This window comes from Ranitomeya variabilis, chromosome 2 (genome assembly GCF_051348905.1).
Source record: "Ranitomeya variabilis isolate aRanVar5 chromosome 2, aRanVar5.hap1, whole genome shotgun sequence".
In the NCBI taxonomy this organism is placed as follows: Eukaryota; Metazoa; Chordata; class Amphibia; order Anura; family Dendrobatidae; genus Ranitomeya; species Ranitomeya variabilis.
In genome coordinates, this window is record NC_135233.1 from 173,651,138 (window position 1) to 173,674,299 (window position 23,162).

The following is a 23,162-nucleotide window of genomic DNA, read 5'->3' on the forward strand; positions in this document are numbered from 1 at the left end:
GTAATACGTTAATCCCTACTCCGCCACCGAACCCTAAAATATTTTCACATATGAGTAGTATTAAGAGATAATAGAATATATTTCAATAGTCAGTGAAAGGATTATTGCTTATACACTGGAAATGACAATGTTATTGCATACATAGAAAACCTCGACATCCGACTCTGATTTCTGTTCCTTTGTTCTTTTCAGTCACTGTTTATTGTTTGTTATTTATTCTTATATGATGTTAAAATATATGTTCATACGATTAAATAAAATGCTTACACACAGCTGCAACACAATCAAATGTGTCCGCCACCGAACCCTAAATTATTTTCAGATATGAGCAGTAGTACTAGAGAATTTAATCTATTTGAATTAGCCCCCAAAAGAGCTCTTAGTTTAACGTAACAACACCAAGGACTGTTATGCAATCAATTCTGCTCTAAGTGCCGCTAACAGGCTCTTCCTCCTCCAGCACCTTATCCGACCCTAAGTGCAGCTAACTGCAGTATTATGGAATAGAATAAATTTGCATTAGCCCTAAAAAGGCTGTTGGTTTAAGATTGCACAATCAGGTGTATGCTGTCCATTACACTGTCATTTTTCCTGCAGCTTTCCCTAAGCTATTTCAGCGTACAATGCAAGGAAAATGGCGGCACCACATCTTAAATATGACGCTATGTAGCCAGCTAATTGCGGTAATGCCAACATGGCTATGGCATTACTATGACTGGCAGGCAATCAATGCATGTTTATTGGCTCAAAATCAGTTGCCAAACATGTGGTGCTGGGACTTGAGCATGGCTCCCGAGTACCCGGGTACTCGAATGAGTGCCGAACTGATCGAGCAGCAAGATGCTTGAACGAGCCTTGATCAGTGCTGAGCATGCACGCCTATCGCTAGTCACAAGCTCTCAATGTAAGTCTATGACAGCCTTGTCCTGGCCTCGTTTTGGCTCCCATAAACTTATATTGAGGCATGACCTCTGGCTCGCCCAACAAAGGCTGGTCACATCCAGCAGAAGACTGGAGCAGAATCCAGAACATTAGAAGACAGCGGATGGTAAGCATATTACTAGGGGCATAAGGCACATACATTAGTGATCTCACTCAGGTGGTGGTGGTGAAATAAAAAACATGCTAGAGTAGTGCTTTAAGCACACATAGTAGTAGCTGCTGAAGAAGTACACGACAGGAGAAAAAAGAAATCTTCTAGGCTGACTGAGCATGATGGACTGAGGCTGGAGAAAAAATCCTTTGTACTCAGTCAGCCAAGAAGAAGATGAATTTCTTCTCTTGTCATACACTTCTCAGCTCACGGAGGTTTATGTGCTTACTGTCCTACTCCTGTCATTTGAGGTTTCAGAAGCAGTGATTCTTCAGACTACAGTCTGTCCTGGCACATGACTAGGATGGGCTGCTGTTTCAATTATGTGACAGGGCACCACTTTATTACCTTCTTGAAGAGCCCATTTAAAATGAAAGCTTTGCTTTGATCATTTGCAATTGAAAATAAAGACAGGCTTTCTGTGATTTTCACAAATTTACCCCCTTATATTTTTGTGATAATTTTTTACAATAAATGTAAAGCTAATTATTTAGTAATTTTAGAAGTGTGTTGCTTGTTTATTTTAGGATGAAAAAAGATTACGACAGAAGCCATAATAGTGGAAGCATTAATGAAGAGGTTGACTGTGAAGGTGGTTTGTCATCAGCAACCATCAACTCAGAAAGCAATACCAGTGAGAGTTTAAGAAAATCATCAAATGCTTGTCATAAAGACTCAGGGGCTCGATCATTGGAGAATAAAGCCCATCAAATGAAAGGTAGAACTTTGTTATTTAAATGTACAGTAAGTGTAACAGAAAACATAGACATTCAACCAGAGTACATGTGTAACCACATAAATAGATACTCAGATACTGAAATGGGAAACTATATTATCTATCTATCTTCCACAGACAAGAAGAAAAGAGATGGAGCACTCACCCGGTCTTTCTTGTTGAATTCCTTTAATCCATATTGGATGATATCAACATCTCAATAAAGTGCATGGTTGAATGTGCAGGAATCAGGGGAGTGAGCAGGTGAACAGCCTGATGGATGACAGCCGTTTTGCGCTGTTACTGCACTTCTACAGGTCCATGTTAGGCAGGGTGTTACAACACTTCCTTTTAATAAGGATTGGGGAGTGGTTGAACACATGATGGTGAAAGTGACATGTGAAAATGATATATACATGATTACAAGTAATACATTGGTTTATAACCATACTGACATATCCAGTTTATCATTTAAACCTAATGGACCTTGAGCATCCGTATCTAAGATCCATTTGCCTTCTCTTCTTAAAGGGCACCTGTCACCTCGTTTTTTCAGTATGAGATAAAAATACTGTTAAATAGGGCCTGAGCTGTGCATTACAATAGTGTATTTTGTGGACCCCGATTCCCCACCTATGCTGCCGAAATACGTTACCAAAGTAGTCGTTTTCGCCTGTCAATCAGGTTGGTCTGGTCAAAAGGGCGTGGTGTCTTCCCCCAGATCTTGCTTAGTTTTCCGTTGGTGGCGTAGTGGTGTGCGCATGCCCAAGGTCCCAAATCCACGTCACAGGGGAGTGAAAAGATCGCGATGTGCTGTATTTCATTGGTGATCGGTGGGCGCGGCCATCTTCCTTTGGCCGCACGTGCGCAGAAGCGGCGCTCTGCTGGCCGCGGCTTCAGGAAAATGGCCGCGGGATGCCGCGCGTGCGCAGATGGAGATCGCGGCGGCCATTTTCCTGAAGCAGAGTTCGCATCTCTGCTTCAGGAAAATGGCCGCCGCGATCTCCATCTGCGCACGCGCAGCATCCCGCGGCCATTTTCCTGAAGCCGCGGCCAGTAGAGCGCCGCTTCTTCGCACGCGCGGCCAAAGAAAGATGGCCGCGCCCACCGATCACCAATGAAATACAGCACATCGCGATCTTTTCACTCCCTGTGACGTGGATTTGGGACCTTGGGCATGCGCACACCACTACGCCACCAACGGAAAACTAAGCAAGATCTGGAGGAAGACACCACGCCCTTTTGACCAGACCAGCCTGATTGACAGGCGAAAACGACTACTTTGGTAACGTATTTCGGCAGCATAGGTGGGGAATCGGGGTCCACAAAATACACTATTGTAATGCACAGCTCAGGCCCTATTTAACAGTATTTTTATCTCATACTGAAAAAACGAGGTGACAGGTGCCCTTTAAGGCCGGTATCACACATGCAAGAAACACGGCTCGCATGTTAATACCCGCACTGCACCCAGAACTCAAGCAGAGCGTGCATCTGCATGTATTGCTATGCGGCCGCATGCTCCGCTCCTGAGAGCCGGCGACAGTGCCGGGTATTAACATGCGAGAATCGGCCGTATTTCTCGCATGTGTGATCCCGAACTAATAATAATTTATTAGTTTGGGGTATTCTATATATTCAATTCCTGCAAAACTTAAAGCATTTGGGTCTGCATTGTGTGCTTCTTATGTGTTTTAGCGATCCTTTCCCTGTTAATATAGAATGGGAATGTTCCCTAAATCTTATGTTCATTGATCTGATTGTTTTCCCAATATAACAAAAACGACATGGACAAAAAAATTACAGAAATTACTTGTAACACCCTGGCTAACATGGACCCATAGAAGCGCAGTAAGGCCGGAGTCACACTACCGTAGAATACGGACAAGTGCTATGCGATAAAAGATCGCATAGCACTCGGACCACTGTTACTCCTTTGGGCAGCTCCCATTTTTTTCTTGGCCGTATTATACGCATGAGTGAAATCGCAGCATGCTGCGATTTGCAGCATATATCGCCCAAGGCGCGCCAATGCAAGTCTATGGGTGTGAGAAAAAAATCGCACACCACATGGACCATCAGTGTGACTTGCAAGATATACGCACCGATGTTCTTTGAAAAGCCGGCAATTCATGTGCGGTGTACAGTAAAATCACACTCACAGATTAGAATAGAATATGTAGAATACATATATACACATAGAATAGGTGTATATACCATATTTTTCGGACTATAAGATGCACCGGACCATAAGACGCACCCCAAATTGAGAAGAAAATAGGGGAAAAAAATAATGTTTCAAACCGGGGTCCGTCTTACAGTTCGAATTCAGCTTACCAGAGAAGGGATTGGCACAGGTGGAGGAGTGGTCACAGGGGTCGTTCGGTGGTCCAGGCTGGTGCGGTGGCCTCTGGGAAATCCCATCCCAGGCTGGTGTGGTGGCAGTGCTCTGTGTTGTGGCTGGGCTCTGTGGGGTGGTGGTGTGGCAGCACTCTGTGAGGCGGAAGCGCTCTGTGGCGTGGTAGTTGTAGTGGGGCTCTGTGGTGGTGGCGAGGCTCCGCCATCATTTCTTCAAAGCCCAGAAGCCCCCTCAGCTCCGTTGCTGTGATGCAATGTGGTGGTCTCTGGCAAAATGGCCGCCGAGGGCGGTGCATGCTGAGACTCTGATCTCTGCAATGAGATCTCATCCCGAGATCTAGGGAGACGAGTCAGGATGAGATTTGCCGAGATCTGAATCTGAGCATGCGTCGCCCACAGCGTACATTTTGCCGGAGACCACCACACCACATTGCAGCAACGGAGCTGTGGGGGCTTCCGGGTTTTGAAGAAATGCCGGCGGAGCCCCGCCACCACCATGGAGCCCCGCTACCACCATACCACAGAGCATCGCCACCGCCGCACCAGCCTGGGATGGGAGGCTGCACTGGGACTGCCGCAGCAACAGGATTTGTAAGTATATTCCTACCATAAGACCATATATGTATATATCTTTATATTCCATAGAGAGATAGAAGAATAGCCGTTAATTAATTTGTCGGCTTCTGTAAAATCACTGCAGGAGCCAACAGGATAGGAGACATGGTTTACATGCAGCCATTTTACAGAAGCCGACAAATGAATTGACGGCTATTCTTCTATGTATCTCTCTATGCAATATAAAGACATACAGTAAATATACATATGTGTGACATTGTAAATATATATATATATATATATATATATATATATATATATATATATATACACACACACACCTATTGTATGTGCATACATCTATTCTATTATAACCTATTCTATGCTATACTGTACGCGACAGATCATTTGCCAGCTTTTAATCTCCAAGAAAGAAGAAGAAGGTGTACTCTGTGGTATATAGTGTGAAACTAGCCTTTTACAGCTGAGAGTTGGAAAATCTGCATGAAAATGATGAAATGGTCAAAATACACTAATTTGCCTAATAATTGTGGTCACAGTGTACAGCTGCATATAATTTGTATACCCATAGAACCCAAAGGTCTAAAACACTCAACTGAAGTAAACGATAGGTTTGCAAAGACTGCCATGGAGAAGCTTGTCTTTTTTCCTTTTGTAACTAAAGGTCGTGACTCGTGAGTGAATCCATGATTTATGATTTACTGTGGATGGTAGCCCAATGTGTCATAAAAGAGTGATTTACTTTGTTTAGGTGCAGAAGTGGCTCCACTTGCCTGTGGTTTTCTTCATCAAGCAGCCTCTGTGCTCCCAAATTATATAGACACATAGGGCCTGATTTATCATTTGCGTTTTTTCTAAGTTGCATTTCTTTGCTTGACTTGTAATACTTCCTGACACTTTTTGTTAAACTCCTCAAAAAGGTGCGCACAGGTCATGAATTTTGAGAAAGTAAAAATGGACAGTTTTATGTCTTTAAGCAATTTTGCTATTTTTTAGTTAAAAAAAAAAGTTGCATGTTTTCCAAAATGTCCCAAAAATTTCAGGTGTACATAAAATCACTCCAGGTGGAAGCTGCAATAGATTTGCAAGCACAATTTTGTCGCAAATGGTGAAGCAGGAAAAAACATTTGGAAACCATGAACTTCGCCCCCAATGACAAATTAAAAAAAAAACAAAAAACAGTGAACCCATATATAACAAACTTCAAAAAGGCACAAATGGAAAGACGAATTTGGTGCAAACAGAAAAAAAGGTGCAAAGCAACAAAAACTTGAGAAAAAAAGGTTACAAAAATTAATAGGGCCCTTAGCTCCTTTACACTTGAAGGGGTCACCCCATCTACTGTAAGATTCAGAGCTATCTCCCAGGGCCTCAGCAGGTACTCTTAAGAATGCAGAGGTGACTATGAGAGCTGGATAAATTACGGAGAGACTCGTTATCGGCATAGATGTGAGACCAGCTGTGGCATAAATGTCTAAGATTAGACAACCCCTTCAACATATACCTTTTTCTTCACATGGAAGAGACTGTTTTCCTGTAGTGACTAGTGTTGAGCGATACCTTCCGATATCGGAAAGTATCGGTATCGGATTGGATCGGCCGATATCGGCAAAATATCCGATCTCGCCGATACCGATACCCGATACCAATGTAAGTCAATGGGACCAAAATATCGGAATTAAAATAAACCCTTTCTTTCCTTGTAGGTTCATTCTACATGAAGGAAAACAACTAAGAATAATGTAGGATGTATTGGGGGAGGTGGCGGAGACATTAAAGGCATAGAAGTTTAGCCCAGTCAAACAGAATAGCAGGAATTTTAAATTTTTTTTTTTAAGACGTTCGGAGTTACAAAGATATTGACTCTGTTAAGTTTTTTTTTTTATTTTGTCAGATATTGATGTTTCACTGCTTCCATGCCCTTCACCTTCTTTTTTACTTCTCCGACACTTTCTTCATCATCCTCAGCAGCAGCATCTTTGACATCAACTTCTTCTTCACCTTATTCATCTTCTTCATCTTCTACCCATTTTTGTTTTGTTACATTCTTCATATTCTTTTTATTCAACTATTCTTCTTCTTCATATTCTACTTCTTCATCATATTCTTATTTGTGACAGGCATTCCTGTAGGTGTTATCTATAAAAGTTTGAAGATTACACCTTCCGTTCTGCCTGTCACAAAAGAGTTACAACAGGATTTGTCCGCGTTCAGTTTGGCCTGCAGCAGCAGGCTTTATCCAGGGGCACCACGAGGAGGAACGGACTCACCCCCATACACTGCTTAGTCTTCTTCTGCTTATAATTTAGATAATATCTTTTGCTCTGATGTTTAGTGTTATGCTTAATGTTCTTCTGCTCTTTGTTCTGCAGCCTCTTGTTCTTCTGCTTCTTGGTCTTCCATGTCGTCGTCTTCAGGGTCGTCGTCTCCGGGGTCGTCGTCGTCATCATCGGGGTGGTCTTCAGGGTCATCGTCTCCAGGGTCGTCGTCATCTCAGTGGTTGTCGTCTCTGGTGTCGTCGTCATCTTAGGGGTGGTCTTCCGGGTCGTCGTCTTTAGGGTCTTGAACTTGGATATGTAGCAGAAGGTACAAGAAGGCTGAGAAAATGCCGAGAACCAGTTGATGGAACTGGAACTCGGATGGTTACCCGAAGGTTCAAGAGCCAATGGAACTACCAAGGACCAGCTGACGTTACTGGAACCCGGTTACTAAGCAGGAGGTACCCGTGCCTGCAAGCACTACTAAGGACCACCTGACGTTGGTGGAACTCGGATACCCAGAAGGAGGCACCTAAGCCAAAGGCTCTGCCCGGAACCAGCTGATGGTACTGGAACCAGGATGGGGAGCAGAAGGTACAAGAGCAAAAGACACTGCCGAGAACCAGCTGACGGTACTGGAACCCGGATTGGTAGCCGAAGGTCCAAGAGCCAATGGAACTACCGAGGACCAGCTGACGTTACTGGAACCCAGTTACTAAGCAGGAGGTACCCGTGACTGAAAGCACTACCAAGGACCACCTGACGTTGGTGGAACTCGGATACCCAGAAGGAGGCACCTAAGCCAAAGGCTCTACCCGGAACCAGCTGACGGTACTGGAACCAGGATGGGGACCTATTCAAGTTTGTCTTCCTAGAGCCCCAACTAGCGGTGTTGGAGCAAAGGGTCAGCAGGGGGAGCAGAGTGTAGGCCGAAGCCTGCACTGGAGGCATTTGGAGGTCTGTTGTGTCTGCGTGGCGTTTGCAGGACACGATGCTGGCTACACAGCAGGGGAACAGCTGGCGTTGCTGAACCCCACTGACACATTGGCGGGTGTTTTTCTCTGTGCAGCCAGCACTTCCGGGCACCAACTGGCGGTTTTAGAGCCCAGGGTCAGCAGGAGGAGCAGAGTGTAGGCCGAAGCCTAATTGAACCAATTTTAAAGGTAACCTTTAAACCCCCCTCAGGTGTTACAAACTAGAAGAGCCACCTTGTGCAGCACAAGTAAAAGGTTGCTCTTTTAATTTTGTTCCTTGCACACGCTGAATGAAACACGTATAAAATTTAGCCCCTTATACAGTCAAACTGTCTTGGAGGCGGGACTTTCCTTTTTAATGAGACGCAGCACAGCTGTCAAAAATACCACCATGGTGCTGGGCGCAGCCTCCTGAGCGTCGTTTTTTGCTGTACAGGAGTCTGCGCTGTTGTGTTATCCCTTGGCCATGCGCTGTTAGCGCTGCCCGTCTTCTGACATCATTTGATGTCAGCCAGTGCGGTTCGCGATGCCCATGAATCCCAGCCCCGCAGTGTCTTTTCAGTTATTCACACTGCAGGGCTGGGATTCATGGCCTTGCGCGGTACATATGTTCGCCTCTCACTCATGTCCTTACACCTGCTTCAGACTGTGCGGCGTCAGCTGATCGTCTATCGCATACCACGGCCATGAAGCCGCACAGTCTGAAGAAGGCGGAAGGAGATGAGTGACAGGCGAAGATATGCACTGCTCATGCCCATCAATCACACCCTCGCAGTCAAAATAAATAAGACACCGAGGGGCGTTGTGTCGGGCAGGGCGGCCGCACAGGCGCAGCCTGCCTGCCAACCAATGATGTCAGAAGATGGGCAGCGCTACCAAGGGGGTTGCTGCGTGTCATTACAAAGGAAAGTCACACGTCAGGGACGGTTTAATGGTATCAGGGGACACATTTTACACGTGTTGAGTTCGACGTGTGCAAGGAGAATAACTTAATGAGCCACCTTGTACAAATGCAGCATTACTGCTGTACAAGGTGGCTTTTATACATACAAACGCCTGGGGGGGACAGGTTCCCTTCAATTTCAGGTGTTGTGTCTGCGTGGCGTTTGCAGGACACGATGCTGGCTACACAGCAGAAGAACAGCTGGCGTTGCTGAACCCCACTGACGCATTGGCGGGTGTTTTTCTCTGTGCAGCTAGCACTTCAGGGCACCAACTGGCGGTGTTAGAGCCCAGGGTCAGCAGAGGAGCAGAGTGTAAACCGAAGCCTGCACTGGCGGCAGCTTTGTGTCTGCGTGGCGTTTGCAGGACACTTTGCCGGCTACACAGCAGGGGAACAGGTGGCGTTGCTGAACCCCACTGACACATTGGCGGGTGTTTTTCTCAGTGGAGCTAGCACTTCCGGGCACCAACTGGCGGTGTTAAAGCCCAGGGTCAGCAGGAGGAGCAGAGTGTAGGCCGAAGCCTAATTGAACCAATTTTAAAGGTAACCTTTAAACCCCCCTCAGGTGTTACAAACTAGAAGAGCCACCTTGTGCAGCAGTAATGCTGCACAAGTAAAAGGTTGCTCTTTTAATTTTGTTCCTTGCACACGCTGAATGAAACACGTATAAAATTTAGCCCCTTATACAGTCAAACTGTCTTGGAGGCGGGACTTTCCTTTTTAATGAGACGCAGCACAGCTGTCAAAAATACCACCTTGGTGCTGGGCGCAGCCTCCTGAACGTCGTTTTTTGCTGTACAGGAGTCTGCGCTGTTGTGTTATCCCTTGGCCATGCGCTGTTAGCGCTGCCCGTCTTCTGACATCATTTGATGTCGGCCGGTGCGGTTCGCGATGCCCATGAATCCCAGCCCCGCAGTGTCTTTTCATTTATTCACACTGCGGGGCTGGGATTCATGGCCTTGCGCGGTACATATGTTTGCCTCTCACTCATGTCCTTACACCTGCTTCAGACTGTGCGGCATCAGCTGATCCCTTATCGCATGCCACGGCCATGAAGCCGCACAGTCTGAAGAAGGCGGAAGGAGATGAGTGACAGGCGAAGATATGCACTGCTCATGCCCATCAATCACACCCTCGCAATCAAAATAAATAAGACACCGAGGGGTGTTGTGTCGGGCAGGGCGGCCGCACAGGCGCAGCCAGCCTGCCAACCAATGATGTCAGAAGACGGGCAGCGCTACCAAGGGGGTTGCTGCGTGTCATTACAAAGGAAAGTCACACCTCAGGGACGGTTTAATGGTATCAGGGGACACATTTTATACGTGTTGAGTTCGACGTGTGCAAGGAGAATAACTTAATGAGCCACCTTGTACAAATGCAGCATTACTGCTGTACAAGGTGGCTGTTATACATACAAACGCCTGGGGGGGGACAGGTTCCCTTCAATTTCAGTTGTTGTGTCTGCGTGGCGTTTGCAGGACACGATGCCGGCTACACAGCAGGGGAACAGCTGGCGTTGCTGAACCCCACTGACACATTGGCGGGTGTTTTTCTCTGTGCAGCCAGCACTTCAGGGCACCAACTGGCGGTGTTAGAGCCCAGGGTCAGCAGGAGGAGCAGAGGAGCACAGTGTAGGCCGAAGCCTGCACTGGCGGCAGCTTTGTGTCTGCGTGGCGTTTGCAGGAGACGCTGCCGGCTACACAGAAAAGGAACAGCTGGCGTTGCTGAACCCCACTGACACATTGGCAGGTGTTTTTCTCTGTGCAGCTAGCACTTCCGGGCACTAACTGGCGGTGTTAGAGCCCAGGGACAGCAGGAGGAGCAGAGTGTAAGCCGAAGCCTGCACTGGAGCAAGTTGAAAGGGAACCTTTAACCCCCCCCCCCAGGCGTTTGTTGCTGAAAGAGCCATCTTGTACAGCACTAATGCTGCAAAAGTAAAAGGTGGCTATTTTAATTATGCTCCTTGCAAACGCTGAACTACACACTTATGAAATGTGTCCCAAAACCACCGTTAAAGCGTCCCGTAGATGGTACTTTCCTTTGTAATGTGACACAGCACAGCCGTCATTCCTACCCCCTTGGCGCCGTGCGCCACCTCCTCAGCGTTGTTTGATTCTGTCCCGGAGCCTGCGCTGTTATGTTATCCCTTGGCCAGGCGCACTTAGCGCTGCCCGTCTTCTGACATCATTTGGTGTCAGGCTGGCTGCGCCTGTGCGGCCGCGCTGCCCGAGATCCCGCCTCGCAGTGTCGTCTAATGTAGTCCCACTGCGGGCCTGGGATCCATGGGCATGCGCAGTGCATATCCTCGCCTCCCACTCCCCTCCCTCCGGCTTCTTCAGACTGTACGGCGGCACGGCCGTGGCATGCTATTAGGGATCAGCTGACGGCGCACAGTCTGAAGAAGGCGGAGGGAGATGAGTGAGAGCCTGAGGTGAAGATATGCACTGCGCATGCCCATGGATCCCAGGCCCGCAGTGTGATTAAATCAGAAGACACTGCGAGGCGGGATCTCGGGCAGCGCGGCCGCACAGGCGCAGCCAGCCTGACACCAAATGATGTCAGAAGACGGGCAGCGCTAAGTGTGCATGGCCAAGGGATAACATAACAGCGCAGGCTCCGGGACAGATTCAAACAACGCTGAGGAGGTGGCACACGGCACCAAGGGGGTAGGAATGACGGCTGTGCTGCGTCACATTACAAAGGAAAGTACCAGCTACGGTACGGTTTAACGGTGTGAGGGCACACATTTCATAAGTGTTAGGTTCAGCGTGTGCAAGGGCACAACGAAAAGAGGCACCTTTTCCTTGTGCAGCATTACTGCTGAACAAGGTGGCTCTTTCAGTAACAAATGCCTGGAGGGGCACGTTCCCTTAAATTTCAGTAGTTGTGCCAGCGTGGCGGTCGCATGACACGTTGCCGGATACACAGCAGGGGAGCAGCAGGCGTTACTGAAACCCACTAACACATTGGCGAGGTGTTTGGCTCTGTGCAAACAGCACTTCAGGGCAGCAACCAGTGGTGTTGGAGCCCAGGGAGAGCAGGAGGAGCAGAGTGTAGGCCGAAGCCTGCAGTGGAGGCATGTAAATGTCTGTTAGTGTGCCAGCATGGCGGTCGCATGACACGTTGCCGGATACACAGCTGGGAATCAGCTGACGTTACTGAACCCCAATAACAGAGGAGCGACTGTTGACTGTGCGGACAGCACTTCCAGGCACCAACTGGTGGTGTTAGAGCCCAGGGACAGCAGGAGGAGCAGATTGGAGGTATTGCCGCACACACAGCTGGGGAACAGCTGACGTTACTGAACCCCAATAACAGAGGAGCGACTGTTGACTGTGCGGACAGCACTTCCAGGCACCAACTGGTGGTGTTAGAGCCCAGGGACAGCAGGAGGAGCAGATTGGAGGTATTGCCGCACACACAGCTGGGGAACAGCTGATGTTACTGAACCCCATTAACAGAGGAGCGACTGTTGACTGTGCGGACAGCACTTCCAAGCACCAACTGGCGGTGTTAGAGCCCAGGGACAGCAGGAGGAGCAGATTGGAGGTATTGCTGCAACACAGCAGGGGAGCAGCTGGCATTGCTGAACCCCAATAACAGAGGAGCGACTGTTGACTGTGCGGACAGCACTTACAGGTACCAACTGGCTGTTTAGATCCCAGGGACAGCAGGAGGAGCAGATTGGAGGTATTGCCGCACACACAGCTGGGGAACAGCTGACGTTACTGAACCCCAATAACAGAGGAGCGACTGTTGACTGTGCGGACAGCACTTCCAGGCACCAACTGGCGGTGTTAGAGCCCAGGGACAGCAGGAGGAGCAGATTGGAGGTATTGCCGCACACACAGCTGGGGAACAGCTGACGTTACTGAACCCCAATAACAGAGGAGCGACTGTTGACTGTGCGGACAGCACTTCCAGGCACCAACTGGCGGTGTTAGAGCCCAGGGACAGCAGGAGGAGCAGATTGGAGGTATTGACGCACCCTGTTATGACCCCAATGGCGAGGGTCTCAGAGGTACGTGGAAGTCTGCAGAATACAAAAATCCAGCTCATAGGGCAGTGGTAACTGGGTTGACCATATATCTACTCCTAACGCCAACACTAGAAGTAGCCGGGGATCATTCCTACGTTGATTCTAGATGACACGCTCCAGCCGGAGAATCTAGCTACCCCTAGTAGAGGAAAACAAAAGACCTTTCTTGCCTCCAGAGAAGGGGACCCCAAAGCTGGATAGAAGCCCCCCACAAATAATAACGGTGAGGTAAGAGGAAATGACAAACACAGAAATGAACCAGGTTTAGCACAGAGAGGCCCGCTTACTGATAGCAGAATAAAGAAAGGTAACTTATATGGTCAACAAAAACCCTATCAAAATCCACACTGGAAATTCAAGAACCCCCGAACCGTCTAACGGTCTGGGGGGAGAACACCAGCCCCCTAGAGCTTCCAGCAAAGGTCAGGATATGGATTTGGAACAAGCTGGACAAAAATACAAAAACAAAACAAATAGCAAAAAGCAAAAGGCAGACTTAGCTGATATAACTGGAACCAGGATCAGTAGACAAGAGCACAGCAGACTAGCTCTGATAACTACGTTGCCAGGCATTGAACTGAAGGTCTAGGGAGCTTATATAGCAACACCCCTAACTAACGACCCAGGTGCGGATAAAAGGAATGACAGAAAAACCAGAGTCAAAAAACTAGTAACCACTAGAGGGAGCAAAAAGCAAATTCACAACAGTACCCCCCCCTTAGTGAGGGGTCACCGAACCCTCACCACGACCACCAGGGCGATCAGGATGAGCGGCATGAAAGGCACGAACTAAATCGGCCGCATGAACATCAGAGGCGACCACCCAGGAATTATCCTCCTGACCATAGCCCTTCCACTTGACCAGGTACTGAAGCCTCCGCCTGGCGAGGCGAGAATCCAAGATCTTCTCCACCACGTACTCCAACTCGCCCTCAACCAACACCGGAGCAGGAGGCTCAGCAGAAGGAACTACAGGCACAATGTACCGCCGCAACAAGGACCTATGAAATACATTGTGAATAGCAAACGACACAGGAAGATCCAGACGAAAAGATACAGGATTAAGGATTTCCAATATCTTGTAAGGCCCAATAAAACGAGGTTTAAATTTGGGAGAGGAGACCTTCATAGGAACAAAGCGGGAAGAAAGCCATACCAAATCCCCAACGCGTAGTCGGGGACCCACACCGCGGCGGCGGTTGGCAAAGCGCTGAGCCCTCTCCTGTGACAACTTCAAGTTGTCCACCACATGATTCCAGATCCGCTGCAACCTATCTACCACAGAATCCACCCCAGGACAGTCAGAAGGCTCCACATGACCCGAAGAAAAGCGAGGATGGAAACCAGAGTTGCAGAAAAAAGGCGAAACCAAGGTGGCGGAACTAGCCCGATTATTAAGGGCAAACTCAGCCAATGGCAAGAATGTCACCCAATCGTCCTGATCAGCAGAGACAAAACACCTCAAATAAGCCTCCAAAGTCTGATTGGTTCGCTCCGTCTGTCCATTAGTCTGAGGATGGAAAGCAGACGAAAACGACAAATCAATGCCCATCCTACTACAAAAGGATCGCCAGAACCTAGAAACGAACTGGGATCCTCTGTCTGACACAATATTCTCAGGGATGCCGTGCAAACGAACCACGTTCTGGAAAAACACAGGAACCAGATCGGAAGAGGAAGGCAGCTTAGGCAAAGGAACCAAATGGACCATCTTGGAGAAGCGATCACATATCACCCAGATAACGGACCTGCCCTGAGATAGCGGAAGATCAGAAATGAAATCCATGGAGATATGTGTCCAAGGTCTCTTCGGGACAGGCAAGGGCAAGAGCAAACCGCTGGCACGAGAACAGCAAGGCTTAGCTCGAGCACAAGTCCCACAGGACTGCACAAATGACCGCACATCCCTTGACAAGGAAGGCCACCAAAAGGACCTGGCCACCAGATCTCTGGTGCCAAAAATTCCCGGGTGACCTGCCAACACCGAGGAATGAACCTCGGAAATGACTCTGCTGGTCCATTTATCCGGGACAAACAGTCTGTCAGGTGGACAAGACTCAGGCCTATCAGCCTGAAATCTCTGCAACACACGTCGCAGATCCGGAGAAATAGCTGACAAGATAACTCCATCTTTAAGAATACCAACAGGATCAGCGACTCCAGGAGCATCAGGCACAAAGCTCCTAGAAAGAGCATCGGCCTTCACATTCTTTGAACCTGGTAAATACGAGACAACAAAATCAAAGCGGGAGAAAAACAATGACCAGCGGGCCTGTCTCGGATTAAGGCGTTTAGCAGACTCGAGATACATCAGATTTTTGTGATCAGTCAAGACCACCACACGATGCTTAGCACCCTCGAGCCAATGACGCCACTCCTCAAATGCCCATTTCATGGTCAACAACTCCCGATTGCCCACATCATAATTTCGCTCGGCAGGCGAAAACTTCCTGGAGAAAAAGGCACAAGGTTTCATAACAGAGCAACCAGGGCCTCTCTGCGACAAAACGGCCCCTGCTCCAATCTCTGAAGCATCCACCTCAACCTGAAAGGGAAGTGAGACATCGGGCTGGCACAAAACAGGCGCCGAAGTAAACCGGCGCTTCAACTCCTGGAAAGCCTCCACGGCAGCAGGAGCCCAGTTAGCTACATCGGAGCCCTTCTTGGTCATATCCGTCAACGGTTTCACAATGCTAGAAAAATTAGCGATAAAACGACGATAGAAGTTAGCGAAACCCAAGAACTTCTGAAGACTCTTAACCGACGAGGGCTGAGTCCAATCAAGAATAGCTCGGACCTTGACTGGGTCCATCTCCACAGCAGAAGGGGAAAAAATGAACCCCAAAAAGGGAACCTTCTGTACACCAAAGAGACACTTTGAGCCCTTGACAAACAAAGAATTTTCACGCAAAATTTTAAAGACCAACCTGACCTGCTCCACATGCGAATCCCAATCATCAGAAAAAACCAAAATATCATCCAGATAAACAATCAAAAATTTATCCAGATACTTCCGGAAAATGTCATGCATAAAGGACTGAAAAACTGAAGGCGCATTGGAGAGCCCAAAAGGCATCACCAAGTACTCAAAATGACCTTCGGGCGTATTGAATGCGGTTTTCCATTCATCACCTTGCTTAATGCGCACAAGGTTGTACGCACCACGAAGGTCTATCTTGGTGAACCACTTGGCACCTTTAATCCGGGCAAACAAGTCAGACAACAGCGGTAAAGGATACTGAAATTTGACAGTGATCTTATTTAAAAGCCGATAATCAATACAAGGTCTCAAAGATCCGTCCTTTTTTGCCACAAAAAAGAATCCCGCACCAAGGGGGGAAGAAGACGGACGAATATGTCCTTTCTCCAGAGACTCCTTGATATATGAACGCATAGCGGTATGTTCAGGTACCGACAGATTAAACAGTCTTCCCTTAGGAAACTTACTGCCTGGGATCAAATCTATAGCACAGTCACAGTCCCTATGAGGAGGCAGTGCACTGGACTCAGACTCACTGAAGACATCCTGATAATCAGACAAATACTCCGGAACTTCCGAAGGCGTAGAAGAAGCAATAGACACAGGCAGGGAATCCCCATGAATACCACGACAGCCCCAACTTGAGACTGACATAGCCTTCCAGTCCAGGACTGGATTATGGGTCTGTAACCATGGCAGCCCTAAAACAACCAAATCATGCATTTTATGTAAAACCAGGAAACGTATCACCTCGCGGTGTTCAGGAGTCATGCACATGATAACCTGTGTCCAATACTGCGGTTTATTTGCTGCCAATGGCGTAGCATCAATACCCCTAAGAGGAATAGGATTTTCCAATGGTTCAAGAATAAAACCACAGCGCTTAGCAAATGACAGATCCATAAGACTCAGGGCAGCACCTGAATCTACAAACGCCATGACAGGATAAGACGACAGTGAGCAAATCAAAGTTACAGACAGAATAAATTTAGGTTGCAAATTACCAACGGTGACAGGACTAACAACCTTAGCTATACGTTTAGAGCATGCTGAGATAACATGTGTAGAATCACCACAGTAGTAGCACAAGCCATTCCGGCGTCTATGAATTTTCCGCTCATTTCTAGTCAGGATTCTATCACATTGCATTAAATCAGGTGTCTGTTCAGACAACACCATGAGGGAATTTGCGGTTTTTCTATCACATTGCACCGAATTAGGTGTCTGTTCAGACAACACCATGAGGGAATTTGCGGTTTTGCGCTCCCGCAACCGCCGGTCAATTTGAATAGCCAGTGCCATAGTATCATTGAGACCTGTGGGAATGGGAAAACCCACCATAACATTCTTAATGGCTTCAGATAGGCCATTTCTAAAATTAGCGGCCAGTGCACACTCGTTCCAATGTGTCAGCACGGACCATTTCCGAAATTTTTGGCAATACACTTCAGCCTCGTCCTGCCCCTGAGACATAGCCAGCAAGGCCTTTTCTGCCTGAATCTCAAGATTGGGTTCCTCATAAAGTAAACCGAGCGCCAGAAAAAACGCATCAATATCAGCCAATGCCGGATCTCCTGGCGCCAGCGAAAAAGCCCAATCCTGAGGGTCGCCCCGTAAGAACGAAATAACTATTTTTACTTGCTGAGCAGAGTCTCCAGATGAACAGGGTCTCAGGGACAAAAACAATTTACAATTATTCACAAAATTCCTAAACTTAAACCTGTCTCCGGAAAACAGTTCAGGAATCGGTATTTTAGGTTCTGACCTAGGATTTCTGATAACATAGTCTTGTATGCCCTGCACACGAGTAGCCAGCTGGTCCACACTTGTAATCAAGGTCTGGACATTCATGTCTGCAGCAAGCATAGCCACTCTGAGGTAAAGGGGAAGAAGAAAGAAAAAAAAAAAAAAAACTCAGAATCTTCTTTCTTATAATCCCTCTTCTGCAACGCATTAAACATTTAATACTGGCCTGGCAAACTGTTATGACCCCAATGGCGAGGGTCTCAGAGGTACGTGGAAGTCTGCAGAATACAAAAATCCAGCTCATAGGGCAGTGGTAACTGGGTTGACCATATATCTACTCCTAACGCCAACACTAGAAGTAGCCGGGGATCATTCCTACGTTGATTCTAGATGACACGCTCCAGCCGGAGAATCTAGCTACCCCTAGTAGAGGAAAACAAAAGACCTTTCTTGCCTCCAGAGAAGGGGACCCCAAAGCTGGATAGAAGCCCCCCACAAATAATAACGGTGAGGTAAGAGGAAATGACAAACACAGAAATGAACCAGGTTTAGCACAGAGAGGCCCGCTTACTGATAGCAGAATAAAGAAAGGTAACTTATATGGTCAACAAAAACCCTATCAAAATCCACACTGGAAATTCAAGAACCCCCGAACCGTCTAACGGTCCGGGGGGAGAACACCAGCCCCCTAGAGCTTCCAGCAAAGGTCAGGATATGGATTTGGAACAAGCTGGACAAAAATACAAAACCAAAACAAATAGCAAAAAGCAAAAGGCAGACTTAGCTGATATAACTGGAACCAGGATCAGTAGACAAGAGCACAGCAGACTAGCTCTGATAACTACGTTGCCAGGCATTGAACTGAAGGTCTAGGGAGCTTATATAGCAACACCCCTAACTAACGACCCAGGTGCGGATAAAAGGAATGACAGAAAAACCAGAGTCAAAAAACTAGTAACCACTAGAGGGAGCAAAAAGCAAATTCACAACAGCACCCACAGCTGGGGAACAGCTGATGTTACTGAACCCCATTAACAGAGGAGCGACTGTTGACTGTGCGGACAGCACTTCCAGGCACCAACTGGCGGTGTTAGAGCCCAGGGACAGCAGGAGGAGCAGATTGGAGGTATTGCTGCAACACAGCAGGGGAGCAGCTGGCGTTGCTGAACCCCAATAACAGAGGAGCGATTGTTGACTGTGCGGACAGCACTTCCAGGCACCAACTGGCTGTTTAGAGCCCAGGGACAGCAGGAGGAGCAGATTGGAGGTATTGCCGCACACACAGCTGGGGAACAGCTGACGTTACTGAACCCCGATAACAGAGGAGCGACTGTTGACTGTGCGGACAGCACTTCCAGGCACCAACTGGCGGTGTTTGAGCCCAGGGACAGCAGAAGGAGCAGATTGGAGGTATTGCCGCACACACAGCTGGGGAACAGATGACATTACTGAACCCCAATAACAGAGGAGCGACTGTTGACTGTGTGAACAGCACTTCCAGGCACCATCTGGCGGTGTTAGAGCCCAGGGACAGCAGGAGGAGCAGATTGGAGGTATTGCCACACACACAGCTGGGGTACAGCTGACGTTACTGAACCCCAATAACAGAGGAGCGACTGTTGACTGTGCGGACAGCACTTCCAGGCACCAACTGGCGGTGTTAGAGCCCAGGGACAGCAGGAGGAGCAGATTTGTTTTGCCAGATACACAGCTGGGAATCAGCTGACGTTACTGAACCCCAATAACACGGCAGCAAGTGTTAACTGTGCAGCCAGCACTTCCAGGCACCAACTGGCGGTGTTAGAGCCCAGGGACAGCAGGAGGAGCAGATTGGAGGTATTGCTGCAACACAGCAGGGGAGCAGCTGGTGTTGCTGAACCCCAATAACAGAGGAGCGACTGTTGACTGTGCAGACAGCACTTCCAGGCACCAACTGGCGGTGTTAGAGCCCAGGGACAGCAGGAGAAGCAGATTGGAGGTATTGCTGCAACACAGCAGGGGAGCAGCTGGCGTTGCTGAACCCCAATAACAGAGGAGCGACTGTTGACTGTGCAGCCAGCACTTCCAGGCACCAACTGGCGGTGTTAGAGCCCAGGGACAGCAGGAGGAGCAGATTGGAGGTATTGCTGCAACACAGCAGGGGAGCAGCTGGCGTTGCTGAACCCCAATAACAGAGGAGCAACTGTTGACTGTGCAGACAGCACTTCCGGGCAGCAACTGGCGGTGTTGAAGCCCAGGGACAGCAGGAGGAGCAGGCTGGAGGTATTGCCGCAACACAGCAGGGGAGCAGCTGGCGTTGCTGAACCCCAATAACAGAGAAGCGACTGTTGACTGTGCAGACAGCACTTCCGGGCAGCAACTGGCGGTGTTGAAGCCCAAGGACAGCAGGAGGAGCAGAGGAACACAGTGTAGGCCAAAGCCTGATTTGAGCAAGTCGAAAGGGAACCGTTAACCCCCCCCCCAAGGCGTTTGTAGCTGAAAGAGCCATCTTGTGCAGCACTAAGGATGCAAAAGGAAAAGGTGGCTCTTTTAATTATGCTCCTTGCAAACACAGAAATAAACACTTATAAAATGTGTCCCCTGATACCGTGAGACCTTCCCGGAGGTGGGACTTTCCTTTGTAATGGGACGCAGCACAGCCGTCATTCCTACCCCCTTGGTGCCGTGCACCGCCTCCTCAGCGTTGTTTGATTCTGTCACGGAGCCTGCGCTGTTATGTTATCCCTTGGCCAGGCACACTTAGCGCTGCCCGTCTTCTGACATCATTTGGTGTCAGGCTGGCTGCGCCTGTGCGGCCGCGCTGCCCGTGATCCCGCCTCGCAGTGTCGTCTAATGTAATCCCACTGCGGGCCTGGGATCCATGGGCATGCGCAGTGCATATCCTCGCCTCTCACTCCCCTCCCTCCGGCTTCTTCAGACTGTGCGGCGGCACGGCCGTGGTATGCTATTATGGATCAGCTGATGGCGCACAGTCTGAAGAAGGCGGAGGGAGATGAGTGAGAGCCTGAGGTAAAGATATGCACTGCACATGCTCATGGATCCCATGCCCGCAGTGTGATTAAATCAGAAGACACTGCGAGGCGGGATCTCGGGCAGCGCGGCCGCACAGGCGCAGCCAGCCTGATACCGAATGATGTCAGAAGACGGGCAGCGCTAAGTGTGCATGGCCAAGGGATAACATAACAGCGCAGGCTCCATGACAGAATCAAACAACGCTGAGGAGGCGGCGCACGGCACCAAGGGGGTAGGAATGACGGCTGTGCTGCGTCCCATTACGAAGTAAAGTCCCACCTCCGGGATGGTTTTACGGTATCAGTGGACACATTTTATAAGTGTTAAGTTCTGCGTGTGCAAGGAGCTAAGCTAAAAGAGCTACCTTTTCCTTGTGCAGCATTACTGCTGCACAAGGTGGCTCTTTCAGTAACAAACGCCTGGGGGGGGGACAGGTTCCCTTAAATTTCAGTTGTTGTGTCAGCGTGGCGGTTGCAGGACACATTGCCGGCTACACAGCTGGGGATCAGCTGACGTTACTGAAACCCAATAACACTGGGTCGTATGTTTTGACTGTGCAGACGGCACTTCTGAGCCTCAACTGGCGGTGTTGGAGCCCAGGAATTACAGTTCAGGTGGTAGAAAGATGAACACAACAGGAGACCTGGATACTGTAGACAGTCACCCAATTATTTAATCAGGAAGAGGAGTGGCAAATTCCTGCGAGATCCAGGCCTGGTTCATTTTCAGAAAAGTAAGCCAGTCAACGATATCGGAGGATAGTCACATGCGACGGTCTGTTACACCACCTGCCGCACTAAAGACGCGTTCCCATAATACACTAGCCGCAGGGCAAGCCAGCACCTCCAATGCATACTGGCTTAGTTCTGGCCATGCATCCAGCTTAGAGACCCAAAACTTGAAAGGGGAAGAGCCGTCTGGGAGTACAGTAAGAGGGCAAGACATGTAGTCTGTCACCATCTGACGGAACCGTTGCCTCCTGCTGACTGGAGCCGCCTGTGATGGTGTAGACATTTGTAGCGGGCACACAAAACTGTGCCACAGTTGGGCCATACTGGTCTTGCCTTGGGCAGAGGCACTGCTTCTGCTCCCTCTTTGTGCAGAGCCTCCTCCACTGCCTCGATGCACTGAGCTGCTTTGTAGAGCACTAGCAGCACTGCTCTCTGTTGGACTGGAGAAGATGATGGAATTCACCAGTGTGTCTTGGTACTCCCGCATTTTACACTCCCGGTTCAACGGTGTGATGAGGCTTTGTACGTTGTCCCGGTAGCGAGGATCGAGGAGGGTGTACACCCAATAATCAGCCATGTTGAGAATGTGGGTGATGCGGCGGTCGTTTCTCAGGCACTGCAGCATGTAATCAACCATGTGCTGCAGACTGCCAACTGGCCAAGAAATGCTGTCCCCTGCTTGAGGCGTGATCTCTGCCCGCTCTTCATCACCCCACCCTCGCTGTACACACTGACTACTGGACAATTGTGTAACTCCCTCCTCTGGACAGATGTCTTCCTCCTCCATTGACTCCTCCTCATCCTCCTCACAAAGTGTCCCCTGCCTGTGCCTTTGTGAGGAACCACATGGCGCTGACTGTCCAGAAGCTGATGGAAATGGTGACTCCTCATCCTCCACCTCTTCCACAACATCATCCCTTAGCACTTGCAGTGTTTGTTGAAGCAGGCAGATAAGGGGGACAGTCATGCTGACTAGTGCATCATCTGCACTCGCCATCCGCGTGGAATAATTGAAGGGATGGAAAACCTGGCAGACGTCCTTCATAGTGGCCCACTCTGTGGTTGTGAAGTCTGAATGGCGCGGAGTGCGACTTCTTGGCGCCTGATGCAGCTGGTACTCCATTACTGCTTGCTGCTGCTCACACAACCGCTCCAACATATGTAACGTGGAATTCCACCGGGTTGGTAGGTCACATATGATGCGATGTTCTGGAAGGCGGAATCGGCGCTGCGGAGCTGCAATGCGCGATCTTGCCGTGCTGGAATGCCGCAAGTGAGCACACTCTAGTCTAGGCGGACCTTGTGCAGCAGTGCATCAAGATCCAGATAGTCCCTCAAAAAACTCTGCACGACCAAGTTGAGCACATGTGCCAGACATGGGATGTGAGTGAGGTTGCCGAGGCCTAGAGCTGCCACCAGATTTCGGCCATTGTCACACACTACCATGCCTGGCTGGAGATTCGCTGGCACAAACCACACATCGCTCTCTGTTGTGATCCGCTTTTTGGCTCCCCTGGTGGTGGCTGGTGGTACTGGAGCCTTGTGTGTGCTTTTCTGCCTCAGCTCACCTGCTTCCATCAGTTTTGGGAGTTCCCTATTTAGCCTTGCTCTCCAGTCACTTCCTTGCCGGTCATCATTGTAACCTGAGTCTTTCAGTTGCATGTTCCTGCTACTAGTCTGCTGATCAGCTAAGTGGACTTTTGTCCTTATTGTTTTGTTTTTCTTGTCCAGTTTACA

General features: G+C 48.9%; 1 protein-coding gene across 2 annotated transcripts in view; it reads left to right on the forward strand.

Moving 5' to 3' along the window:
* LOC143804781 (pecanex-like protein 2) overlaps positions 1-23,162 on the forward strand; it is a 1,087,275-nt gene that overhangs the window by 1,037,916 nt on the left and 26,197 nt on the right. For both annotated transcript variants that reach the window (XM_077283212.1, XM_077283213.1), the window contains one exon: positions 1,621-1,811. In XM_077283212.1, coding sequence (XP_077139327.1) covers positions 1,621-1,811 — 191 coding nt within the window. The remainder of the gene's footprint in view (positions 1-1,620; positions 1,812-23,162) is intronic.